The sequence below is a fragment of the Mastomys coucha genome, unplaced genomic scaffold (assembly GCF_008632895.1).
Source record: "Mastomys coucha isolate ucsf_1 unplaced genomic scaffold, UCSF_Mcou_1 pScaffold5, whole genome shotgun sequence".
Taxonomy (NCBI): Eukaryota; Metazoa; Chordata; class Mammalia; order Rodentia; family Muridae; genus Mastomys; species Mastomys coucha.
Window position 1 is genome coordinate 25,238,782 of NW_022196911.1, and position 23,945 is coordinate 25,262,726.

General features: G+C 54.8%; 1 protein-coding gene across 4 annotated transcripts in view; it reads right to left on the bottom strand.

Annotated features, from left to right (window-relative positions):
* Window positions 1-19,845, bottom strand: part of Cacna1h (calcium voltage-gated channel subunit alpha1 H) — a 58,655-nt gene extending 38,810 nt beyond the window's left edge. For all 4 annotated transcript variants that reach the window (XM_031350686.1, XM_031350684.1, XM_031350685.1 and 1 more), the window contains exons 1-2: window positions 19,729-19,845; window positions 19,128-19,444 (exon numbers count right to left, since the gene is read on the bottom strand). In XM_031350686.1, coding sequence (XP_031206546.1) covers window positions 19,128-19,426 — 299 coding nt within the window. In that variant the 5' untranslated portion in view covers window positions 19,427-19,444; window positions 19,729-19,845. The remainder of the gene's footprint in view (window positions 1-19,127; window positions 19,445-19,728) is intronic.
* Between the last annotated feature and the right edge of the window lie 4,100 nt (window positions 19,846-23,945).

Below are 23,945 nucleotides of genomic sequence, written 5' to 3' on the forward strand. Positions count from 1 at the left end.
TTCCCACTGGCCAGGGTTCCTATGGGCCGTTTCACTTATTCACATATAGCTTCAGACCATGAGCTCAATAACCATCTCCATATCCCAATGGAGTATCCCTAGGGGTCTCCATGATGCTCTAGGCAGGTGCCTCCCCTCCTCCAGATACCAACCGCTTAGCACCGTGTCCCTCCCTTCCTGTCCCTAGGATGTCTCTGAGGTCTGGCCTGTGGTTGTACCGATCACCCCAGGGCAGGACAGGCTGATGACCCTGGCCTCTGCTTAACCTCAGGAACTAAGTTGGTGAGTCTCACAAATATCTTCTGGGCTCTAAGATGACCCCAAGGAAACATGGAGCACCAGTCAGAGTTCCTTGTGAGCTATGCAAGTTAAGAATTCTTCTAAGTAGTGTGTCAGGTTCCATGCTGTCCACCAGAGCAGCCCCCACCCCCCACTCCCCGTGGGATGTCTGCCTGTCTGTCCCCGCAGCAGCAGTAGAAAGCAGGCTCCAAGGAAGACGGCTGCTTTAATAATAAATCGCTTAATTAGGGAATCTCCAGGCTCCCATGAGGAGCCAGCGCAGCGTGGAGCACTGGCTTGATGGATGTTACCTGCTGTTCCCACATCTTGGGGATCCCCCCCCCCCACACCAAGGAGCTGATGCCTCAAGACTCAGCACACACTGTAGGTACAATCCTGACAGTGTACTACAGAGAGTCCACCCAAACCCCAGCACAGGAGCCACCAAGGTGGAGGGAGGGCTAGGAGAATAAGGGGCTATCTCACAAGATAGGATGGCTATCGTAGCCCTCGGTGCAGCTCCAGGCTCTACTAGGTTAGGAAGGCAAGACGAACAAGGGAGATCCCAGGACTAGCCTGTGGCCTCTCCAACCACAGAGACAGCCCTGTCCACTCTGGCATGGCCTCAGCCACACCCCTGGCAATTGCACTCGGAGACAGGGGACCTGCCAAGTGGCAAATGTGAAGGTATGCAGGACCTGAGCCAGCTGGGCCAAGGGGGTTTACTAGAAGTCACTCTACCTTTCCCCACTCCAGGCAACTCGAGGCCTCTCATGGTACTGCACCCCCGACCATGGGACCTGCACAGCATGAGAACTTGCCATGGTGTGAACTGTCCTTACTACCTCCTCTGATAGGACACCAGTATGAATAAAGGGCAAGGTAACCACATGTTCAGAGGTATAAAAAGGGATGACATGGGGGAGGGGGTTCAGAGGAATTCACACTTGGCTCTGCCTGTCTCTGAGTAAGAATGGTTTAAAACAGGTGGTGTGGACCAAGATGACCAGCAGCTATGGAGCTGGGGTCAGAGGACAGAAGACAGTGAAAGGGACCACTACTCATGGCAGGTGGCAGGCTCTCTGGGCCCTGAATCCCTGGAGACTGGGAGGGGTTAGCCTTGTAGAAAATGAGACTCCAGCACGCCCGACTCCCGGCACGGATCTCCAAGATTCAGGTTTTATTTCTAGAAGCTTCCGTGTATTAGTCTCTGTTGAATGGTTGAAAAGAAAAAAAAGAAAAAGGTTTATGAAGAGGCTTCTGTGACCCACTGGCTCTGTGGACAGGAGCCTGCAACAAGCAATGAGGCTTGCAGCTCAGCAGCACCCTGCTCCATTTAAATGGTCCTGTCCTTCGACCCAGGGGCCCCCTCCTCTCCCAATGACCCCAGTCTCACCTCACAGAGGCTGAGAGCCCTCCGAGTGTTTGAAAAAAACCTGGATTGTTTAAGGGAAAGCAAATGTGGAGGACATCCATAGAGCAGAGGTTTCTAGGATACCACTAAGAGAGGGACTTCCAGCCTGGCCTACAGGGAAGGGACTAATTTAGGTAAAGACCTAGAAAAGGGTGGGATGGGGGAGCCTCTGCTCTGTGGGTATTCTGGGGGTGACACAAGGACTCCAAAGACCCCCAGTTCATGCCTCTATTTCCTCAGGGCCGGAGACAGCTGAGTCTTGGCTCCTGGACCACCAGACACTGTTTTGATCCCCAGGCAAGATCCCTCTAGACTCTCTTGTAGGTTCTCTGAACAAGTTGTGGCCAGACACACGTGCACACAGGAAGAGAGGCAATTGGTCGAAACCTACCATGCTGTCTTGGAGAATCGAGTTGTGGGTCCTGCTTTCAAGGACCCCTACCCTCTCCCTGTAGCCTCCCACAAGGCTGGATGGCTGGGTGGGGTGGGGGTGACAACCCCTCACTCTGTTGACATGGCAACCAGGAAGACAGCCCAGAGGCCTGTCAGACTAGTCCCTGCAGAATGAATTTCCTGATTAAAGCCAAGCAGTCAGTATCAATGCCCTGGCAGTCCTTACAGCTCATAAAGGAGCAAAGGGTGGTGGTCAGTGAGGGGCTCCCTCCTGCCTGTTTCCGTTTCTGTATCCTTAGGCGACAGCTGGACGCATCTAGAACTGCTGCCAGATTCTGCTCCCTGCCCTGTGGCTCCACCCAGGCAGCCGGGCTGGCAGGACAGCTTAGCCACAGCATGACCTCAGATCCCCATCCCAAAGAGGCCTAGAACATTCAGGGAGGGGGCTGCCTTTACAAAGAGGGCTGGCTCTGTGGTGGACCAGGAAGAGAGCACTGTGCTCACTAACCTGGGAGCCCCTGAAGGGCTGGTGAAGATGCTTGGGGCTGGCAGTGGTGGGGTGAGGGGCCAGGTTCTGCCTAGGTAGCTCTCTGACACCCCAGGGGACCCTACAACCCCCCCAGACAGCTGGAAACAGAGGGTGGTGAGGAGGGAGGTACTGAGGGGCAGGCAGAAACTCCAGCCCAGCACATAAACAGTCTAAATTAGGAATTAAAATATCCCGAAGCCAATCCCAGCCACCATCATTGGGCAGGGTGTATTTCAAAGGAGTAGGAAAACATCCCTGCTCCAAGCACTGAACTTTCTCAGTGCGATGGTGGCCAGAGATATCTCTGTCCACACACACCTGTGTGGACACAGCCCTATGTGCATATGGACAGCTCACCCTAGGGACAGGGACAGGCCTGAGAGGGAGACAGACAAAAGCTCCCCCAGGGAGAGACTGGGCAGGACTGTCCCACGTGCCCAATACCCACAGCAGTCAGACTATCCTATGGCCTCCTGCCAGCCCCATCCCCCACATGGCGGCTTAGCCTAGCTCCTGGTTTTCAGGGGAGGAAGGCCCAGAGCTTGCGAACTGGGCTAGGATGCTCCCTCCCAGGCCTGTGACTGGAGCCACCAGCCCTGGCCTGCTCCTCCAGGACAGAAGCCAGGGTGAAGAGGTGAAGAGCAGGCACAAGGAACCCAAAGACGGCGGTGGGGGAGGGGCAGCCGTGGGAATGCAAAACCCTTCTGCCTGGGCTGTGGCTTTGCAAGTCCAAGTTCAAGAGCAGATGGTAACCAGCAGAGCTTCTGCATCCCTCTGCCACATCCTGTCTTACCATTCTGACCTGAACAAGGGGTCAGGGGGCAGTCCCCAGGAGTGAGGGGCTCTGTGGTGGTCTCAGGGTGCCAGGATGAGGACAGGAGCTTCACTGGGTGTTACCTATGGGCTCGGAGGGTGAGCAGGCTCCACCAGGCAAACCTTACGATGCCACAGGGACGGAGGCTCAACCAGGCTGGTGATTCTCCAGGTCGGAAGTGAAGAGTTGCTTCCAATTGGGGGACAAGCCAACTCAAAACACCCTGACATCCATAGGGGCTCCATGCTATTAGCTTCTGACTATGTGATATGTTTGACACTACATCATAGGCCTGACCTTTGACCACACCTCATCTGTCAGGCTTCTGTTTCTCCTAACACAAAGCCAGAAAACCAAGCCTGTGACCATCAGAACACATTAGCAGACATAGGTCTCGGGCCACATAGCCTAGCCACAGTGACTCTGTCATTTTGTCACACCAGGCCGAGAGGGGTAGACCCTCAGAACCCAGGTGACCCAGGGACACAGGGCCAGGTCCCAACACCATCAGCTGCCACCATGGCCATCAGCTCCACATCCAACACAGCAAAGTGATGAAAGACTACTTGAGTGAAATGTCTCACCCACAGGGGTTACATTGCTGCAGTGGCCTAAAAAAGAGGGATCCTACAATGTCCCTGAGTTGTGGGTGATGGGCCCCTGGGCCAACCACCAGCTCAGGTCTAGTCTAGCCCCATCCCCCACCCCACCCCTGCCTTATCCATTCACCCAGTTCTCCACAGTTCACAGGTCTTGAAACCTACCAGGGCAGACATTAACCATGCAGACTCTGAAACATGAGGTCTAAGCAGAAGCAACTCCACTGAGACAAGGCTAGGAAACGATAAAGCACCCCTGAGGGTCTCTGAGGGCATTCCCAGAGATGGGTAAGTGGGGGCCATGCCTGGTGTACGAGCAGTACCACCCCATAGCCTGGGGAGCTAGAGGAAGGAAGGGAAAGAAGGTAAAACCTGCTGATGCACAGCTATGTGTGTTCCCTGGAGAGAAGTGTGTGTGTGTGTGTGTGTGTGTGTGTGTGTGTGTACACACATACATACATACATACATACATACGTCAGTTGACCATGGACTGAAACTTTTGAAACCATGAACTAAATAAAATCCATCTTTATCCTAAACTGTCTTCACTCACTCAGCCACTTGTCACAGAGACATAAAGAAAAAAAAAAATGACTCATGCAGGTGCCACAGATGTCCGGGAACAAAGGGATCACGTGCTGACTCCTGGAGATGACAGGGCCTAGCACTGTGTGGACATGTCATGCACTCTGGCTCTTCCCACCCACACCTTCTCTACCTTCTCCATCCACATCTGAGACACGTACACTGAAGCAGGGCAAGGCCTCCTGCCCGGCACCCTCTTCTCAGCCTCCCTGTATCTGACCATCCTTCTCTGCAGGCCTCTACACGATGCCCTGAGAGCACAAGCTGTGCTCAGTGTGACTGTGGCCAGCAGTCAGCTCGGGAAGAGGTCATGGGGCCGAGAAGCTGACTATCTTAGGCCCAGTTTGGGGTTTATGCCAAATGTCCCACTACCCTGGGTGACATAGACCCTTCCCTTTGTCCTCTCACGGATCCTGCTCAACTATTTACTGAATACTCAATCCCTTGAACTCAGGGCTCTTCAGCGCTGCTCTATGACTTGGCTGTAGGCAGGCTTAACCCACACAGCAGTTCTCCAGACCCTGAGACCCTATTCCCTACCTACATTACCTGATGGGCAGGACACGAGGATTCAGGATGCCCTGGTGTTTCTCCAGGCCCCACAGGGCTTCATCAAGCTGGCAGTCAGGGGTCAGAGAGGCTATACACTTGGGTAGCAGCTATGCCAAGTGTCGTCTCCTGAGTCCTAGTTTGGGCCCAGTGTGTACCCTTGCCTGCTGGAGTACTTCAAACTTGGGATTCTAACCCACCCAATCCATGGAAAGCTCTCTCTCTCTAGCAAAGCCTGAGACACTGTATCTGTTCTCCACATCTTGGGGATCCCATGTGTGGCCCCTAGAGGAACGATGGTGCTCCAGGGAGCCTGGTGGGGCTGGGATCACAGTAAGAGGCTTTATGTAAGCATAAGCGGGCAGCTGGCTCCTGGGGCCAGGCCGGTAAACCAGGAGCTGGCTGGGGATTAGTGACAGGCGTTGCCACGGCAACCCAAAGAGAAGGAAGCATGCTTGGTCTAAGCACAGCTCAGCCTTCCTCTAGCTCCGCAAAGGTAAGAGGAAACCCCAGAGATTCATTAGCAACAGGTTCCCATGGCAACCGCACCAAGCTCATTAATAATTTTTTTTTTTTATTCCAAGTGTGGGTGTTGAAATCCTCCCGAGAATGAAGGGAGGGACGGATGCAGAGCAAACACACGCGCCAGCTACTCCTACCCATGGCCCAGATACCACCTGACAGTGACACCTGTCTCCACCCCAACTTGGAGCCAGGACCTAGCTGTTCCTTGTAGCAGGGAGTAGTCAAGCTCAGTGACCACCGCTAAGACTCCAATTTCAGACCCACTAGACAGGCTGCTACACACCAGAGATGCCACATGTCCTGTTATGGCACCTCGGGGCCCAGATTCATAGGTGGGATAAAGAGTTAGCAAGTGGGGGTTATTCTGTAAAGCCCCTGGAAGTTTCGTATGTGACCAAACAATGTTGCTATGTGACCCAGCAATCCTATTCCTGGTGTCTACCCAGAAGGATGAAACCCAGGAAATTGCACTAAATTCAGAGCTCGCCCATTCTCTGCAGCACTTTCAGCCACACACCTGGACACATGTCCACGAACACAAAAGCTCTCTAACGGTACCGTGGAATAGTACTCTGACTATTAAAAAGACAAGTGGACACTGGGGCCTGCTATGGTGAAACTAAACCTGGAAGTCGGATGGTTCATAGTACTCCATCCGACACATGCAAGCACGTGATCCCACTACATGGCACTTCCGGAACAGGGAGATGGGGGTGAAGGAGAGTCAGCAGAGATGCACGGGCATGGTGCTCCCTGCATGGTAAGAAGTGCTCTGGAGCATACTGCAGCTATGGATGCCCAAGTGTAAGATTAGGGTGACAGATACAGAGCAGTCTACTCACGAGTTACTTATGTGATGTGTGATCTACCCCAAATAGTACAAGCAGTGTTGGGGTCAGCCTATGATGCCTGCATAGTAGCTGCTGCTGTCTTATCTGAACCCCTGGTCCCCAGGTGGGACACATAGGGGCTTGGTGAGGTAAACAAGATGCAGAAACTTGGGCATATCATGTGCCAGGCAGGCAGGAAGGGGCTTCTGCCTTCTGCTCTGGACAGGTGACTAAAGGCCACTGACTTCCGGGAGGAGCTGGACCAGCAGGAACTTGGCAACATTCAGGGTCACCTAGCAAACTTCACAAAGCTCACTATACCCACATTGGGTCCCACAGCATCTCATGGGATAAAATGTGGTCTCTCATCTGCCTTGCCACTAAGGCCACTAGAAGCTTGATGTCACCATTATCAGTCCTTGCCAGGCCTAGAGAAAGCATCAATTAGCCAGCAATTCCTACCACCCCACTCCTGAGAAACTCTTGGTGGGTGCTCACAATCAGGAACACCACACCCCCTTTACAGCAATGCAAAGACAAGGGAGTGGCCACAGAGCTATGGCAATGCATAATCAAAAGGCAGAACTCAGAAGCCGTTTGCAGCCTGTACCACACAGACACTTACACCCCACACTGTAATAACAGCCCAGTGGGTCAGGCCCAGACAGCCAATTTCCCAATTAGGAGCCACGAGCCCGCCCATGCACAGGGCACAATGGAGTCCATTCTTTCACGGCAAATGAGAAGAAACCAGCTTTCCTCTTGATACTCTGAAAGACTGCAAGTCAGTGAGGGAAGGCTCAGGGGGAACACCAGCCTGATGTTATGGTAAAGCAGCCAGAGCTACAACCAGTGTGCACCTTGGGGAGGGTGGTACACACTGCCACCTGGGGATGGAGTTGGGACACATAGTGAATGTCGAAGACTTGGGAATGGGAAGGGATGGGGTGGCCTGAAGGCTTCTCTCCTTGGGTCTCTGAATTCCAAGCACCCCACCCCGAGAAGCTGTACTGAACCAGGCCTTAGTGGGCATGGCTCTCTTAGCGGGCATACCCCTCCTGGCATGCACGCAGCCTCTCCTATGGCTTCACACTGGTTGGACCTTGCTCCATTTGCTTGGTGACCCAGATCCCAATGTGGAGAAGCACACAGGTTCTGGAATATTATGGAAGAATGTGGCAGCAGGCCCAGCTTCTGACACACACACACCGTGGCCTGGTATCTGCTACTGGTTGGTGAGCCTTTGTTCCCAGGCCCACCTGACAAGCTTGCTCCCATCTGTCTGTCTGGCGCTGTCTGGCTTGGGGGAACATTCCTTTTGATGATGGCACTCGGGAACACAATGGTTTGAGGGAGTCATTCTTGGGCATCAGTCTCTCCTCCTTGACAGCTGCCATCCCTCCAACAATCCACAGGAAGGCTTCAGAGCCCCTAGGTTCAGGGCACGACTGACCCTGTGTCACTCAAGAATGTTTTCATATCCTAGAACCTCCATGGAACCAAAATCACCTGGGAGACATTACCTGGAGGACGCTCCTGATGGACACACATTGGGGGCGGGGCAGTGACACTGAAAGGAGAGAAAGCCATCAACCTCCATGGGCTGGGAAAACACTAGGAAGCTGGAGTGATTCATACTCAGAAACTCAACTGGGGCCACAAGCCCCCATGCCTCAATGCCTCCTGGCCCTGAGTTACAATGGCCCACAGCCAGCTAGTCCCTGACAGTACAAGCAAACCCCAGACTGACCAACCATATTGCACAAGGTCCTTTCTACAGGCCTCAGGCCTCAATCTCACAGAAAGGGGTCCGACAGGGTCTTTTACACAGGAACAATGAAGACCCAGGACCAACTTGGGAGACCTCAGCAGTAGGTGTGTCACCAACCACCTGCTCCCCAAGGTTCCCTTAGAGGATGAGGTAGGGTGGCATCGGCAAGCCATACCTACAGCCAGGACTGGTTGTGTGAGTGGGGCAAGTCACTAGCAGTTCCAGGACTAGGAGAGGGACAGAGTTTGGTGGGGACAATATCCACATGTGCCAAGCTACAGAGGAGTACACTGAGGCTCTGCTAGGGACGGGTAGCTACATCATACACAGTGTACGTAGGGAGCATGTGATGGTCAATGCATACCCAGTGTTCAGCTCACAGGACAGGGTCTGAGGTGTTCCAAGTGGGTACCAGACCCTGGATCCAGGAAGGCCTCTGGTACCTAGTGTGGTGAGATGGTACCCACTTGGAACATATAAAGTCAAGGCCAGCCTGGGCTACTTGAGATTTTACCTCAAAATAAAGACCCTGGGATGGCTCTGCAGGTAGCCTGATGACAGAGTTTCACCTCCTAGACCCACAGGATGCAAGGTGAGATCCAACTCCCACAAGTTGTCCTGTGACCTCCACATGTGCAGTGACACACACACATAGACACAGGATGTAGTGAACAAATCTCCAAACCCTAGACCCAGATTCTAAATAAGAAACCACTCTTCCTCCGTGTTTCATGGCTTTCCTGGTAGTTTCATTTATATCTTTGGGTGGAAATGCTAATTTCACAGGGTACCCTGAGTTTCCTCCAGCAGCAAGCCTCAGCCACAGAGCTGGCCTCTGTCACCCACAGACAGCACTGGAGAAGCTAGGCATGCCTGCACCTACCCCAACACCTCTACTACAAAATTGGCCTGGGAATGGCCTCATGGTCACAGCGCCTACAGCTATTTCTTACTGGCCCCCTCACTTCACAATGATGAGAGACAATAGTAGTATAGGAGAGTACTAAGGCCAAGCACGATGCGTCATAGTTTCAGGATACATGCAAGTCCCATCTAGTGACCAGTGACACAGCAGGCCTAGGCCACCACCACCCCAGAAAGGACTGGAGCAAAGTATCCTATGGGAGGCATCCTATGCGCAGGCACCAGGGTGTGGTGGGAGGGATGGGGGACGCAGCAAGCGCCAACCGTCAGAGCAGAGGCCTCAGCCAGCCTTCCATACAGCCAGGGCAAGGGCAGGAGATGACTGGGCTTCCCTCAGCAGCCCAGGAAGAGCCTGTCCATTTTAATGAGGCACTAATGCAGGCTGACTCACCGACTGTCGGCCAGAGGCTGGACTGGCAACTGCTGCCAAAGACAAAGGGACATGATAGGGACACTGCTGTGTGGTCCCCATGTCCCTCGTGTCCCTCTGTGCCTTCTAACAGCAGTGGATGGGCATCTGGGCAGGGTTCTCATCCCTGTCAGATTAGGCTGCTCCTCAAGAGGTCACCTACCAGGCATCCTAGGGCTAGAATCCTTGATGTGGAAAGATAGCGGGAAGTGTCCTGCTGAAGAATAGACATCCCTTTACTGCTCCAACCCCAGGCCCTCCACAGGGTCCCTGGTTCTCACCAGGCCCTCCACCACCTTCAGATGCATGACAGTGGCTAGTCACATTGTAGGCGGGGCCATAACTTCTTAAAACAGGGTATAGGCCCTCAACTTGCAGGCTACCTCTCCTGCGTGTGCATAGAACAGACAAGTTGAGTATGAACCCCAAGGGCACAGACATCTTGAGGGTCAGTCATCCTTTAGGCAGAAGGTGCCCAGATCAGCATCAAGGTAACCATAGGACCACACTTTCATGTAATAACCACACGAACAAGCACCTCTAGGGTCTCACTCTCAGGCCAAAGCTACTCCCCCTCCAGCTATCCCTGTTCAAACCCACCCTATGTCCCTCTAGCCCGATCACTAGCCAACGGTCAGCCTTAACAGAGCAGGCCTGAGTGTCCCCGGGAGAAACCTAATGGGCCATAATGGACTTCTCCATATTCTCTGAGCTGGGGCTGGAAGCTGGGGGCAGGGTGCAACTTCAGAGTAGAGCAATCTCCTCCCTGGCTATCTGGGGTCAACACTCCTCTCCATGGACAGCAAGAGGGAAATGGTCCTGCTCGTCTGAGGACAACTGGAACAGCTAGAGACAGATGACATCTAAGGTCTTGGGGATCACAGCTCTGGGAACCCGAACATCGGCTTTCACAGTGAAGTGGTTTGTCTGATGTTCCCACTGTTCTGCTCAAAACCAAAGGGCAGAGACAACCAGGGTAGAAAGAGGGTTGAGAAATCCCAGGGGGACCTTAGCAGGCTTCCTCACGGGCAGAGTGGTCAAGCTTTGTAAAAACTCACTAGACACTCCCATTTTGGACTGACCTTCAGGGTACCTTCTGGGCTGGACGGGAGTGGTTCAAATCTCCCTGGAGATAGCCTGTAAACACACCAGACACCTGCAGTAGCCTCTGGGAGGGGCCTCTGACCAGAACAGGGAGCCCCATGTACAGCCTGACTGGCCGACCAGGCGGTCAGAATGACCAGTTTCATGGCTGATTTTCTCCTCTCCCCAGGTGGCCCACCCCTTGTCTTAGAGCCTGACACTGAACATCTGATTTATCCCAAGTGGCCACCTCCAGTTAGCACATCACGGCCTCCTGCCCTAGCAAGCCGAGCTGCTCATCTCCCTCCAGGAGTGGGGCACGCTCTCTGGGAAAGGCTCATTCATGCGTGCACGCATAGAAGGGCACACTCAGCCATGTGGGCAAGCCTACCACCAGCTGGGCTGAGGTTCTGTGTCTCTGTCAAAAGCACCACAGGCCAGCGGCCTCAAACAACACACACTTAACTCCTACTCTGTCTGGGCTCAAAGTCCCCAGTCCAGGCCTCAGCAGGGATTGCTTATCTCCAAGGTTCTGAGGAGGCTGTGCCTGGTCTTCTACACCTCCTGGTCCCTGTGTTCTGTGGCTGTGGCCATGTTGCTCCAGCTCTCTCACGGTTGCCACACAGCCTAGCCTCTCCCCACAGAGCCTTCCATCACTGGATCTGAGGCACTCAGTCCATCCTTCAGCTCAATTAGCCACATCTGAATATATCCCACTGCCAAGTAGTGGCAGTCTCACTTTCTGCTGGGGACAGTCTGAAGGGGATAGCATTCAGCCCACCGCAGTGATAGGAGCATCCTGAGTACAGCAGCCACTCAGCTGGAGGCCAGAGGGCCACAGGGGGGAACACCAGGCCCAAAAGGTGATCTGTCCACAGACAAAATGCAGTTTTGTTACCTCTTCCACCACTTCAACTTCAGAGGACCTCCAGGTCTACTTACACCACTCTCACTAATTTCCAGTAGTCCACTGAACCCGTCGGTTTTGTCACCGTGGGCTATGTAGGCCATGGTATGGGCCACGTGGGCCACGGAATGGGCCAACAAGACAGGGCCCAGGGAGTCCAGGTGCTACTCAGAACTGGGGCCCATGCCCGCCAGCTGCAGTTCCTGCCGAGTACCTGCTGCACCTGTCCTGTGTACAACAGACCTGGCCAACAGCCTCTCACTCTGTACATCCATCCACTGCACCTGCCCATTCAGCACCCTGCCCCCAACTGCTCTGTACACACAAGCCTCAGAGTCAACTGGGCTGCTAACCTTCCTGCAGCTAAAGGGACCTAGGACCCAAGAGGTTCTAGCTCCTCCAACTGTAAAGGCCTGTCCCGTAACACAGTGTCAGGGTGCCTCCTTTAATCTTCAGGTCCAGAACTGACCCCCACCCCCACCCCAAACCAAGGGCTTTGCCAGGTAGAGATAGGTAAAGATGAGGAGCAGAACAAAGTGGGGTAGGCAGAGCAATCTGCCCTTACACCCTTGAAGCCCCCTCCCCAGGTCACTGTCCCAGCTGCACCAACCAGGAGCCCAAGCTTGCAGAGGGGACAGCATTAGCGTAGTCCAGAGGGAAGAGAACAGAGCAACCAAGCCAATCGCTGTGCCTGCCAGGAACACCCTGTGTGCTGCCAGGGTCAGGCCATGCCGGGATGCAGTAATCATCTCTTTCCACACGGCCAAGCAGGGGCTGTGGTCCCCAGGACTGGCCTGTTCTCCAGCCCTACACAGGTCCTCTCCCTATTGCCTGCTGCAGGTCTGGCCAGCCAAGAGGCTGAGGCTCCATGCAGTGCCCTGTTAACGAAACACTGACGCTTTACCTAATGATCACATACAAGGAACCCATTTTTGTGCCAAGGTTACTTCCCTCATGAAAGAACACAGAATTTCCAAAGGACAAAAAAGGGTGTAAAAACCTGGCTGGACCAGGCAGGAGTGAGGCCTTGCCCACAGGTCTCTTATCCAGAGGCAGTGGGCATAGATGCAGGGATAGGTATGCCTGATGGACCATCAAGCCTGGTGGATCACCCTCCAACTTGGGCAGCCAGAGTTAACCGCTTTAATCCTAGGGAAACCCTTAATTCTTAGAGCATAGGAGAGGCTTCTAAGTCCAGGCCCCAACTTGGATAACCTATGTACTAAAAAAAAAAAAAAAAAAAAAAAAAAAAAAAAGAGTTCTCTAGGACCCTCGAAATCCTTCTGTAGCCAAGGTCAGTCTGCGTTGGGCCAGGAGGGGCTGGCTCCTGACTGTCCAGGGCTCCTCTATCCAAGGCTCACACATCCCAGCACTAGAAGCAGCAATTATGTAGAGGCCAGAGTTCCCCAACCCAACAGCTGATCAGCGTATTCCTCTGCTGTCCCTGATATCTGGCCCTGCAGACAGAACCCCAATCTCCCTGCCAGCCTGGGGCTTCACCTCCCCCCTGGCCAGCCACAGTGCCTACAGCAATTTGAGAAGCCAGACGATACCAATCCTGGCAGACACATGGAGGCGTGGCTCAAGTCTGTTCAGTAAGGCCCTTCCTGAGAAAACGGAGAGTGGCTTAAGCATCCAGCCTCAGTCATTCCAGGCAGGCACAACACTCTGGGTATGGTACCCAGACCTTCTGCCAACTCCCTTGAGCTGAAGATGGGGCTGAGGGCCAATAGGTTCCTCTCCCTGGCCCCCTAGACTGTATGCCGTCTGGGGCTTTGTCCCTTATCTCTGATCAAGGATCCAGCCCTACACCACAACACACCTTGTCTCTGCCTGGGGCTGTGGCCTTTAATTTAATCTCAGGCTAGACATTTAACCTGGGCTCACATAATTTAGGGGTGCTCCAAATTAGGCCAAGACTAAGCACTTAGGAGAAGAGAGAAGGTTCACAGTTCCCAAGGTAGGAAAGAACATTTTGAGTCAGGTCCTGAGAGCTGCTACCCCCTCCCCATCAGGCTCAGCTCAGCACCAGGGCCAACATCTGCATAAACAAAGGTAACGGATTTGCGCGCCTGACCTTGACTGCTCAAGCCCGAGGATTGGACTTGGCCAGGGGCCACTGCTCTGGATTCATCCCTGTTTGACAGGCTGCCCCATCCCCCGCATTCTTCCACTTCCTGACCCTGAATGGGGCGTCTGCCAGCAGCACTGGGAGCCAGGCCCACTGCACACGAGGAAGCAAAGGGAGCTCCCAGACCACCCTGTGTGCTCCTGCAGGCCACGGAGACACTCGCATCAGTGGTTTACTCTTACCAGCATGGTTCTGGGGTGTCTCAGCATGTTCTACAGGCCACGTCTTCAAGATATGAGGATGCCGACGCCGGCACTCACTTCTCAGACCTTGCCCTGAAGTGCCCTTAAGTCCTGCCTTATTTTCCTTAATTTCCCACCGGGATGGGTTGCAACACTACCCCTCTTCCTGAGAAAGGCTCCAAACCCTCATCAGGGAGCACACTAGATTCCGGAGTTCCCAGGCTGGCCCCCTCACTACTCTCTGACATCCCAATTCTCCATCTCATCTCACATCCCACACGGCTAACAGCAAGCTCTAGGAATCCAGAACCTATCCCAACCTTATTCCCTTCTGCCTCGGACCACTTACCCCAAGAGCAGAACCATAGCACTTGCTGGCCCATCTGGTCCTTCTACTGGCCTCCTCTCAACACAGACACAGTAGTCACCAAGTAGCTACCACCTCCCTGGTCCTGGCACCATCAGCTTCTAGTCCAGACCCCACCCACCATAGGTATAAGGACAGCTGGATTGCAAATGGTTCTGTTGGGTAGACTTTTGATGAATGATGTAGCTAAGGCCACTGGTATTAGGAGCCCCTCCCTTCACGATTCCTTGAACACAGGGGGTTCAAGGGTCAGTCAGGGAAGGTACACATGGAGAACAAGGGGTGGGGGTCTGCTATGGTCCCCAAGTAGCTGATGGCTAGGCTCTTCTGTCCACTTGAGGTGCTGAGACTATCATAAAGGAGTCAGGTCAACACCAGGATGATTAGGAACAAGCAGGATAAGGCTCTATAGAGGAGCCACCATCCACTGGCAACACAAGTAAGCCTGGGGCCACCTCCCTTGGGGTGACAGTCTGCAGGTGTGTGATGTGTTGGATAGGGAGGTGATGCCTTAATCAAGAGGGCAGGCCTGTCAGTCCACCTGGACACTGCATGGTAGCTCTGATCCTACACAGCCATCCCTGAGCCACACAAGCAGATCTGGAAGACACAGTCCCTACTGAAGCCAAGCCTGTCCTAGACTAAGCCTTCTATCCCTATATGTATCCTGTAGTCCTTCAACAGGACACACTCAGCCTCTCTGGCATCATGCCTATCCTATGGAGGGATGAGCCTGGAAAGGTGACATCACATGGGTGTGTCACCTCCGTGATGAAAGTATGAATGACTCTTCAATGAAAAGTTTAGGGGGACCCTGTTCTGGGAGACATCCATCTGAGGGTCCTTCCCAACATCTTACCATCCTACAGGTCTCGGTTATGACACTACATCCCCTGTACCAAATGAGTCCCAGAGCCGCCATGTGCCCTCACCCAGATAAAGCGTGAATCAACACCTGCTCCAGATTCCCACTTGGTAGGTATTAGCTAGAGGCTTCAAAAGCTGTCCTGAAACTCTGCTTCCAGCAATGACCTGCACAGGATGAGTGCCCAGCTCAAGGACCTTAGGGAAGGCTGACTCCTGAAATGCAGGGCCAACGTCTCTAGGTAGGTAAGAGTGCCTGTCAAGACCCAGGAAGCTAGCACTGCTCTGATCCACATCCCATAATCCTAACTGGGTCAGAGTGGTGGACATGGAAGGAGGCAGCAGTGGCTCTGTCCAGCCAGAGTCTCCAGAGCCCAGAGAAGCTGGCACGGGCAGTTCACAGTAAGAGGAAGACTCAAGTTATAGATAGAGAGGCTAAGGCGGGAGCACACCCCTTAAAGGATCCTCCAGAGACCACAACATTCCTCAAGCAGAGTACTAGCCAAGGCCACAGAAGCCATTGCTCCTTAGTATTCCTGGCTCAGAATTCAGGTCCAAGAGTCCCTAGAGGCCCAGTGACCCCCCCAGCCATCAACACGGTTCCCCGGAGAGCCAGTTTAGATGCTCTAAAGCAGCAGAGATGGACCCTTCTGATGCAGGCAAAGCCAGGGTAAGGACAGAGGACTGTCTCCCCACCCCTAAGACCAGCACCCTATTACATCTCCATTGAGGACACGCACACCAGTGATGAACCAGGTACTGCACTGGCAGCCACCTTGGAGCAGTTTGCCCTTGGCATCGCAAAGCATGCATTTTTAAAAGACGGCATACAGACTTACTTAGGTTTGTCTAGGCAGGGGTTCAACAAATGTGTGAGCTTTCAAGCTGGGTTCACCCCAACCAGTTCCCCTTCACCTACATGACCTTGACATGCCCTTCATTCTTTGTCAGTTATGGGGAAAAGAGAGGTTAAAGGGGATCCCCCTAAAGACTTGTTACCTCTGAACACCCCAGATTTCCTCCTAGATCCTCAATGCCTATGGCTCACTTTCCTTGCTGACACAGACCAGCTGGGTGCCCACTCCTGAGCTTCACACCCCTGGGAGGCCCCACCTTCCCTTGCTGGGGCAGGCAGCTGCACTGCAGGCAGTTCTGGGTCAGGAGCCTGGGGTGGGGTGGGATGGGGTGGGGTAGGGGGAGCCGGGGCAGAACATAACCCAGCGGAGCAGGCTACAACACACGGGTCCCACCCACCTTCCTCTATAAATAAGCCTGTGTAGGAGAAACAGCGCTCTCCCCAAAAGTTCTAGCCCGATTGTATTTTTAAAGAGGGAACTAAATCAATAAAGACAAAGGCTGTCCTTGGAGGCTCCTTTGCCACAGGGATGGGAAACACCATCCATGTAGAACCGGGTACCTCTGCTAACCGGGTACCTCCGCTAACCACATGAGAGTCCCAGAAAGGTCCAAGAATGGGAGAAAGCACTTCCCTATGCTCCACTAGCCAATAGAAGGCCAGCTAAGGCTGGCAGACATCTGCTGGGAGCCAGCAGCTGCTTCTCAGAGCAAAGGCTCACCTGAGCAAAGCTGTCTTTTCCTGCTCTGGGAAAGACAAAGGTCCTTCTGACACCGTGTCTACCTGCTGGGAAAACCTGAGGCCCAGGAAACACTCTCTAGCCACAGGGCACTATACAGTCCCTTGTAAAATCCTGGCCATGCCAATCACCCAGGCTCCCCAGCCTCATACAAAGCCACCCCCACCCACCTCCCAGGAGTGTAAAGAGCCTCAAAGATCTCGGAAAGCCTTGGCCCACATGGGCTTCCCCGGTAAGCTGATCCCCCGCCTGTCCAGGCGTGCAGATTATTTTAGGATCTCCCTGAGGCCCAGGTTCACACCCCTACTCCAGAGCCTGGCATCTGCTGAGGGTCAGACCCATCCCCATGTGGCCAGGGCTCTAGTGACGCCACCCCACTGGACAGACGCAGAGTGCCGACAAGGCCAAATAGCCTGGAAAACCAGCTCTCCGTAGGGTATCTCCCTAGCTTGGGGATATGCAGAATCCTTGGGTTTCAGAAGCAGGAGAAGCAAACTCTTGAGGTAAACGCAGCAAGAAGATGGGGGTGTGGCAGGCCTCCTAGAGTCTGGCAGCAGCTCCAGGACAGGGATGTACCTACCTTTCTCCCTGGGTGCTTTAACTGCAAGGACAGCCTGGCACTTTCTTCCTCAGCTGAGAGCTCTGCTCACCCCCCTGCCTGCTCTTCCAGGCCAGATAACACCTGAGTCTCTCTTAGGCCTACAAGGGCTCCTTCCACTTTAGGCCACACGGTCGGCTCTGGCCAGGTGGCAATGTTAGCTCCACAGCCCTTGAGGGCTCAGTCTACCTACATGAGTCATCCCATTCCTACCTTCTCTGAACGCAGCAGCACAAACAACCATGTTAGAAGTCCTTAGGGACATAGCATCCAGAGAACCAGGGTCAGCCTCAGACTCCTGTGCAGCCACATTCTGGCTGTCAGGAGAGCAAGTCTAGGCCCACTCCTTCTTCTCCTGTTTTATACGGCTTGGAAACAACAAGCTCATACGCTAACACAGGGCTGGCCTTTGTCACCTCCCCAAGGTCCACAGTAGCACTGTCCAGTGGCCCACCACTATTCCCAGCCATACCACCTCTACACCAGAACCAAGTGGTCCAGTCACCGCCAGTCTAGATCCTGCAGAGGGGACAAACTGACAGCTGGCACAGAAGGTCGCCCTGTTCCTGCACAGAGAGCCAGCCAACCCAGAGGATGCCCACCACGGGCAGTCACCACTGTCAACTGCAAAGGACAAAGACAGCAGGCAGTGAAGCCCAAGCATAGCCCTGGGACCACCATCCTCCTTTGCAGAGAAAAGTCTGACTCACCCAATGTTTGGATTGGAGTGAAAAGAAACACGGGCTTTATTACTTTTTTTGGTACAGATTTCTCTTTTGTATTTAATATTTATACAGTTAAACACACAAGGTAGAGAAACATATACACACATTGCTCATTTTGCCTCTGTCTCCGACTCCGCTGAAGAGTGTTTATGGGCCCATGTCAACTCCCCTTGGCCCTCCACCCACCCAGCCCAGGAAGGAAGCAGCAGTACTGCCTACCCTGGTGACCAGCTCTGAGGAGTTGCTGGGGGCTTGGGGGAGGACCCAATACCAGGCATTATTTCAGTCCCTCCTCCGAGCCTACCAGGGAGAGTCCCAAAAGGCCACCTACTCTGGGGCCAGCAGCCTCTTTTTGCACCCCAGAAATGTCTTCAGCCCTGACCCAACCCTGTTCTGGAAGCTTCTGTGAAAGTCTGTGGCCTTGGGGCCAAGAAAAAGAAGGCACAATCCCTTCCCTTTGACCCAGGCAACTGTGGAGAAGGGGTCGGGATCAAAGCTAGCAGCCTCGCTGTCTTTCCCCCCACCCCACCCCCGCCCTTCCATCCCTAGCTGCGCATGACTTAAATCAGCCCCTGAATGGACTTCAGCCTGGAAGAGTGAGTTCTCAAACCAACGTCACTCCGCGGAGAACTAGGGACCAGCCCCGCCCGGCACACAGCGCCAACAGAGCAGGTGGAAACTTTCTCCCTTCCCGGCCCCCAGACTCCCGCGAGGGTCTTCACACAGGCTCAGGTGTTCGTGTGGAAAGCTACGAAGGCGGGGATTCCCATCCCCCTGCCCCCGCCCCGGCAGGACTCCAGGAGTTAACTACCTTTCATTTCCTTCCCAGCCGGCGGCATCCTTGCCGCTTCTGCCCATACACTCCCGTCTCGAGGTGCCTCAGAAAGCAGATTCCAGGAGCGAGTTCCGAGGCTAACCCTACCATCTCTGAGAACGCTCCCCTAGCACCCCTACCCAGCCCGCGCTGGATCCCACAAGCTGGGGTTCACAGGGCGTACGCAGAGGGAGTCCCACACCCCAGTCCCCAGCGCCCTGCCAACCCTGGAAGGATATGGGTTACAAACCAGTCGGAGGCACCAGCTGCGCGGCCGCGTGGTCTGCCCGAGGCAGAAGAAGACTGTGGCAGCCAGAGCCGGGTATGGGACGGGCTGTTCCTCGTCGGCGCCCAGGTCCGCGCCACACTCGGTCCCTGGGCTCTCGGGAGCCAACACGCCCGACCCGGATCCTCGCTGCTCCTCGCGCCCCAGCGCCCCAGGGCTCGCCGGGGAAGCCCTCACCGGCGCTGCAGGGGCCGGAGGCGAAGCGCCCAGGGGCACCCGGACCTCGTCCGCTGCCAGCGTGCCCTCAGTCATGGTGGCGGAGGGCAGCACCTGCGGAGAGAGGGCAGGCGGTGACCCTGGCTCCGGAACGACGCCCCCGCCCCGCCTCAGGCGGAGCGGAGCTGCGGGAACAGCCGCGGCCGCCGGGATGTCTTTGTCTCTCCTTATTAGAGACAAATGCGCCCCCCGCCCCCTCCCGCCGGCAAAGCCTGGCAGCCCCACCCCCAAGGCCGAGGCGAAGGGTTGCGGGAGCCCGAAGGGGCTCGGAGCCCACAGAGCTCAAGTTCAAAGGGTCCCAGGCGCGCAGTAAAGCGCGCGTCCCCTCCGCATCTCACCTCGCTCCGGTGGCCAGAGGCGTCCCCGTGGGCATAGCCCGGGCGGCGCTGTCACTGGGGACCCAGTCCAGAGCCCGGAGCTGGGCCAGTACCGCCTCCTCGGTCCGCGCCCCCGGCCCACCCGGCACCAGCTCTCGCGGAAGCTCTAGCTCCGGCCCGCCCAGCAGCAGCAACGGTGTCCCGATGCGGAAAACCGCTAAATGCACGGCGGGGCGGGCGCGGACCGCAGGCACGGGCCGGGGGCGCGGCCGAGCCGGAGAGGGAGCGAGCGAGCCCCAGAGCCCGTCCGCGCACAGCGCAGGAAACTTCGGAGTGAGCAGTGGCGGGGGGGCGGGGCGGCGGGGGCGGCCCATGGGGCGGGGCTAACGCGGCCGGGGCGGGCCGGGGGCGACCCGCAGGGACCGAGATAGGGACGGAGAGTGGGCGGGGGTCAGCAGCCCGGCCCGCCCCCACCCAGACGTAAGCTATCCCACGACATCCCTTGGTCTGTGCTTCTCCGGTGCCCGTACGCCGCCGGCCCCAAGTCCAGGACTGGGCGAACCCGGTCCGCGCCCCCCTCCCCGACCTCTCCTCCCGCCCCATACCGTCTCGCGGGAGAGCACGGCAGCAGGGGGCGCTCGCAGGGATGCTCGGGCGAGGGGCGGGGGAAGCGGCGCCAACGTCCTTCCCCGCCCCCACTGCGGGGGCGAGGAGCCGGCGGGGACCCCCTCCTTTCCTCGCGCGCCGCCCCTTCCCTTCACTGCTAGGGTCGGCTAGGGGGCGGGGCTCAGCTGGCGTGGGAGGCACGCCGTGACCATGTCCGCGAGGCGCGTGCCCTTCCCCCACCGCGTGTGTCTTGGGTGTGCCGGGGCGCCAGTGTCCTGGAGCGCGTGGGCGACGTGGGGCGCGATGTGCGACGCGACACCAATTGTCCTGGGGCACTCTGGGTGCTCTGGTACACAGCTCCCCCACACTCCTCCCAGTTTCCACAAACTTGCCGGTGCCCATCCCCCCCTTTTCTCCTGGGGACTGGGGTGCTTGGAAGAACCTGGTGAAGGAGTACAGCCGAACGGGGCTCCCAGCACCCGCCAGCACACAGAGGGTATTCCCTGAGCATGTCGCTGAATCTCCTTTCATACTCCAATGGTTGCATGACCCTTGTCCCATGAAGGCATGAGCAGAGGGGCTGCTCCCCCTCTCCCACTGGAGGTATGCCGGGATTTTTACTTTCTCACAATTACCACACTAGGGTCATAAAATTCCAGCTCTTAGGTGTATCCACTCAAATTTCAACCAACAAGGGCCTCTTTCACCTTCAGGCCACTCCTGTCCTAGACAAAGAGCAGCCTCCCTCTCTCTGCCCTGGGGTAGCTGGGCTCCTTGGAGGGCAGAGCAACATAGCAACCCCAGACCTGGACGGAGCCCTGGCAGGATGAGCCGCAGAGAAGTGGAGTTTCCCATATGTGGTTCTGGTATTCTAAGAGGATTTCACCACTGAGCCTGAGAAGGGCTCAGGCTGGAGGAAGGAGGTGGAAAGCAAGAACTGTCCTCTGTAAGTCCAGGCAGGGCAGGCCCCTGGACCCAGCAGCACCTTGTCTTGTATATGTGAACTTTTCAAGAAAAGGAAAACATTTACTCTATTTTAATGCTCCTACTTACCAGTGGGTGGCTACAGCTCATAATTAAGGTCCTCAAAGAGCAATTAAGGACCTAGCCACCCAGGAGAGGGATCAGGAAGAGCCTTGAGCCTTGAACACAGCTGAGTGAAGCAAAGACAAGCAGGCGAATTGTGCCAAAGCAGGGTCCTGGACCAGGTTTCTGGCAAGCCCTGCCACTTTCTTCAAGCCCCTTGTTAAAGGTTAAGATGAAGTGTTAGGTGGTGGTTTGCTTGAAAACTAGCTGGAGACCGATAAGGTGCCAGGCCTTGATTGGAGCTGAAAGTATGACAGAGGTGACACTGGACATCCTTGTTCCTGGGCGCTTCATTCCAGTGGGAGGCAGGCCAGGAACAAGTGTGTGTGTTGGGGGTGGAGGAAGGAAACAGATATCTCTTGGCCAGGGCAAATGGCTCCTGGAGGATAAGGAAACAGGATCCCAGAGCTCTCCAGCTTCAGGCTCCCTATGCACAAGCCTTCTGGAAACCAGGAGATGGCTGAATGAGAGGATACAGTAGAACAGGATGCATCCTTGCAGAGGCTAGCAGGAAGGAAGATGGAAGGAGAGGGCCAGAACTGGTTTGCTATGGGGCCCCATGGAGCCTGGAGGGAGCTTCACACACCCTAGACTTGAGAGCTGTCTCTTAGCCATCTCTGTTTACACACTGCTGTTCAGATTTCTGGAGAAGGGAAAGAACCCTGGACTTGGTGGTATGTGTGTGTGGGGGGGGGGGGCATGTGCCTGAGCCAATCCCACAGCCAGCAAGGCCCAAAGTCATTCATGAACCAATCGAAGGGGCACCTGCATTGTGATTTACACCTTAGGGAACTTCTTCCAATGTCTCCTCCTCCTCCTGTTCTAGCAAGCCTGCTGAGGACCTGCAGTACTGCCCTAACAGGGTCTCCTGTCCCTGGGCTGATACTCTGTCTGCTTAGCATCCTGTGACAGTGGTCATTTTTAGTGACCTTCCACACCTGAGCACCCATCAGCCTAGATGATGTCCTCTTCGATGCAGGGGACAAGCACATCCACGTGACACAGACGCGCCTTCAGGAGAGGAAATGAAAAGCAGACACTACTCAGATATGAGATGAGAAAATTGGGTTCAAAACAATGAACGCATCATACATTCACGTGGTGAGCAAGGAATGAGAGAGACAAGCGTAGGACAACTTAGAAGTTGGCGTTAAAATTGTTTAATTAAACCGTACAGAGTGTTCAGATGCATTTTAAAATCCTCCAGGCCTCTGGGAAATTTGGTTCTGTTTTTTTGCTATTTCCTTTGTGTGTGTGTATGTGTGTGTGTGCACACACACATACAAACACACGAGCGCACACACAGAGCTGCTACTTGACAAAGAGCTGAGCACTGGAAGGGGAACAAATAACCCGGGAATTCAGCCAATGGGAACCTCATGGCCATGATCCTGGGGATTATTGGTCCCTCCACCTAGCAGTTTATGGTGAACTGAAGGCAGGCTGGCCCACAGGGCAGCAGGCAGTGGGAATGCCTTTGCCACAGCCTGTGGGCACCTATCCGGCTCAGAAGGTACTCTTGGCATCCACCCCAGGCAGCTACAGACCCCAACCCTTCCATTCTATCTTCATGTGGCTTTGTCCTCTGCCCATGTCCCTCCTGAAAATCCCAGTGGTTCACATGCTGCTTGGATCAAGCTGAACTTGACCTATACCCTCCATGAATGAGTGCGTAACCATACCTAGGCACCACATATCTAATTTCTTTTAACTGTCTCCATCAGACATAGCACTCTCCACCTGCCACATGGACCCTTCCAGACTCCCAGCCTGTTGCTTTCATCCCCAGTTAGGTCCTTCAAACTCAGAGGGCCTTGGGGGGTCCTCTTGGATTCCACCATCCAATGCTTCTGTCATTCAGCTTCCCAGCCCTGTAGCCCTCACCAGGTGTGAGGCCAGGTGTGAGGTAGGTTCTATATGGTACTCCTGTGGGTGCTCTGGAGTGGCTCTGAGATGGCCCTGTGCACTGGCCAGTTTTATGTCAACTTGGCATATGCTACAATCATCAAAGGAGAGAGCCTCAATTGAGAAAATGTTTCCATAAGATCAGGCTGTAGGCAAGTCTGTAGGGCTGTTGTTGTTGTTGTTATTATTATTATTATTCAAGTAATTGATTTTGGAGGGCTCACACAGTTTGGGGGTGTTGTAAACAGGACCACTCCTGGGCTGGTAGTCCTGGGTTATATAAGAAAGCAGGTTGAGCAAGCCAGGGGAAACAAACAGTACGTAGCACCCCTCTATGGCCTTGGCATCAGATCCTGCCTCCTGTGTGAATTCCTGTCCTCACTGCTTTTTATGATGACTGCTATATGGAACTGCGTTATATGGAACCCTTTCCCCCACACGTTGCTTTTGGCCATGGCATTTCACCACAGCAACCCCTAACCAAGAGAAGCCGGTACCAGGATGGTGGGGTCTTGCTGTGACCGACTTGATCGCAGTGTTTTCCAGAGGATTATGGAAGGACTTTGGAACTTTAAGCTAGAAAAGCAATTGAGTGTTGAGAGCTCAGGGGGCTGCTTTTTTGGAACTTTAAGATAAGAATG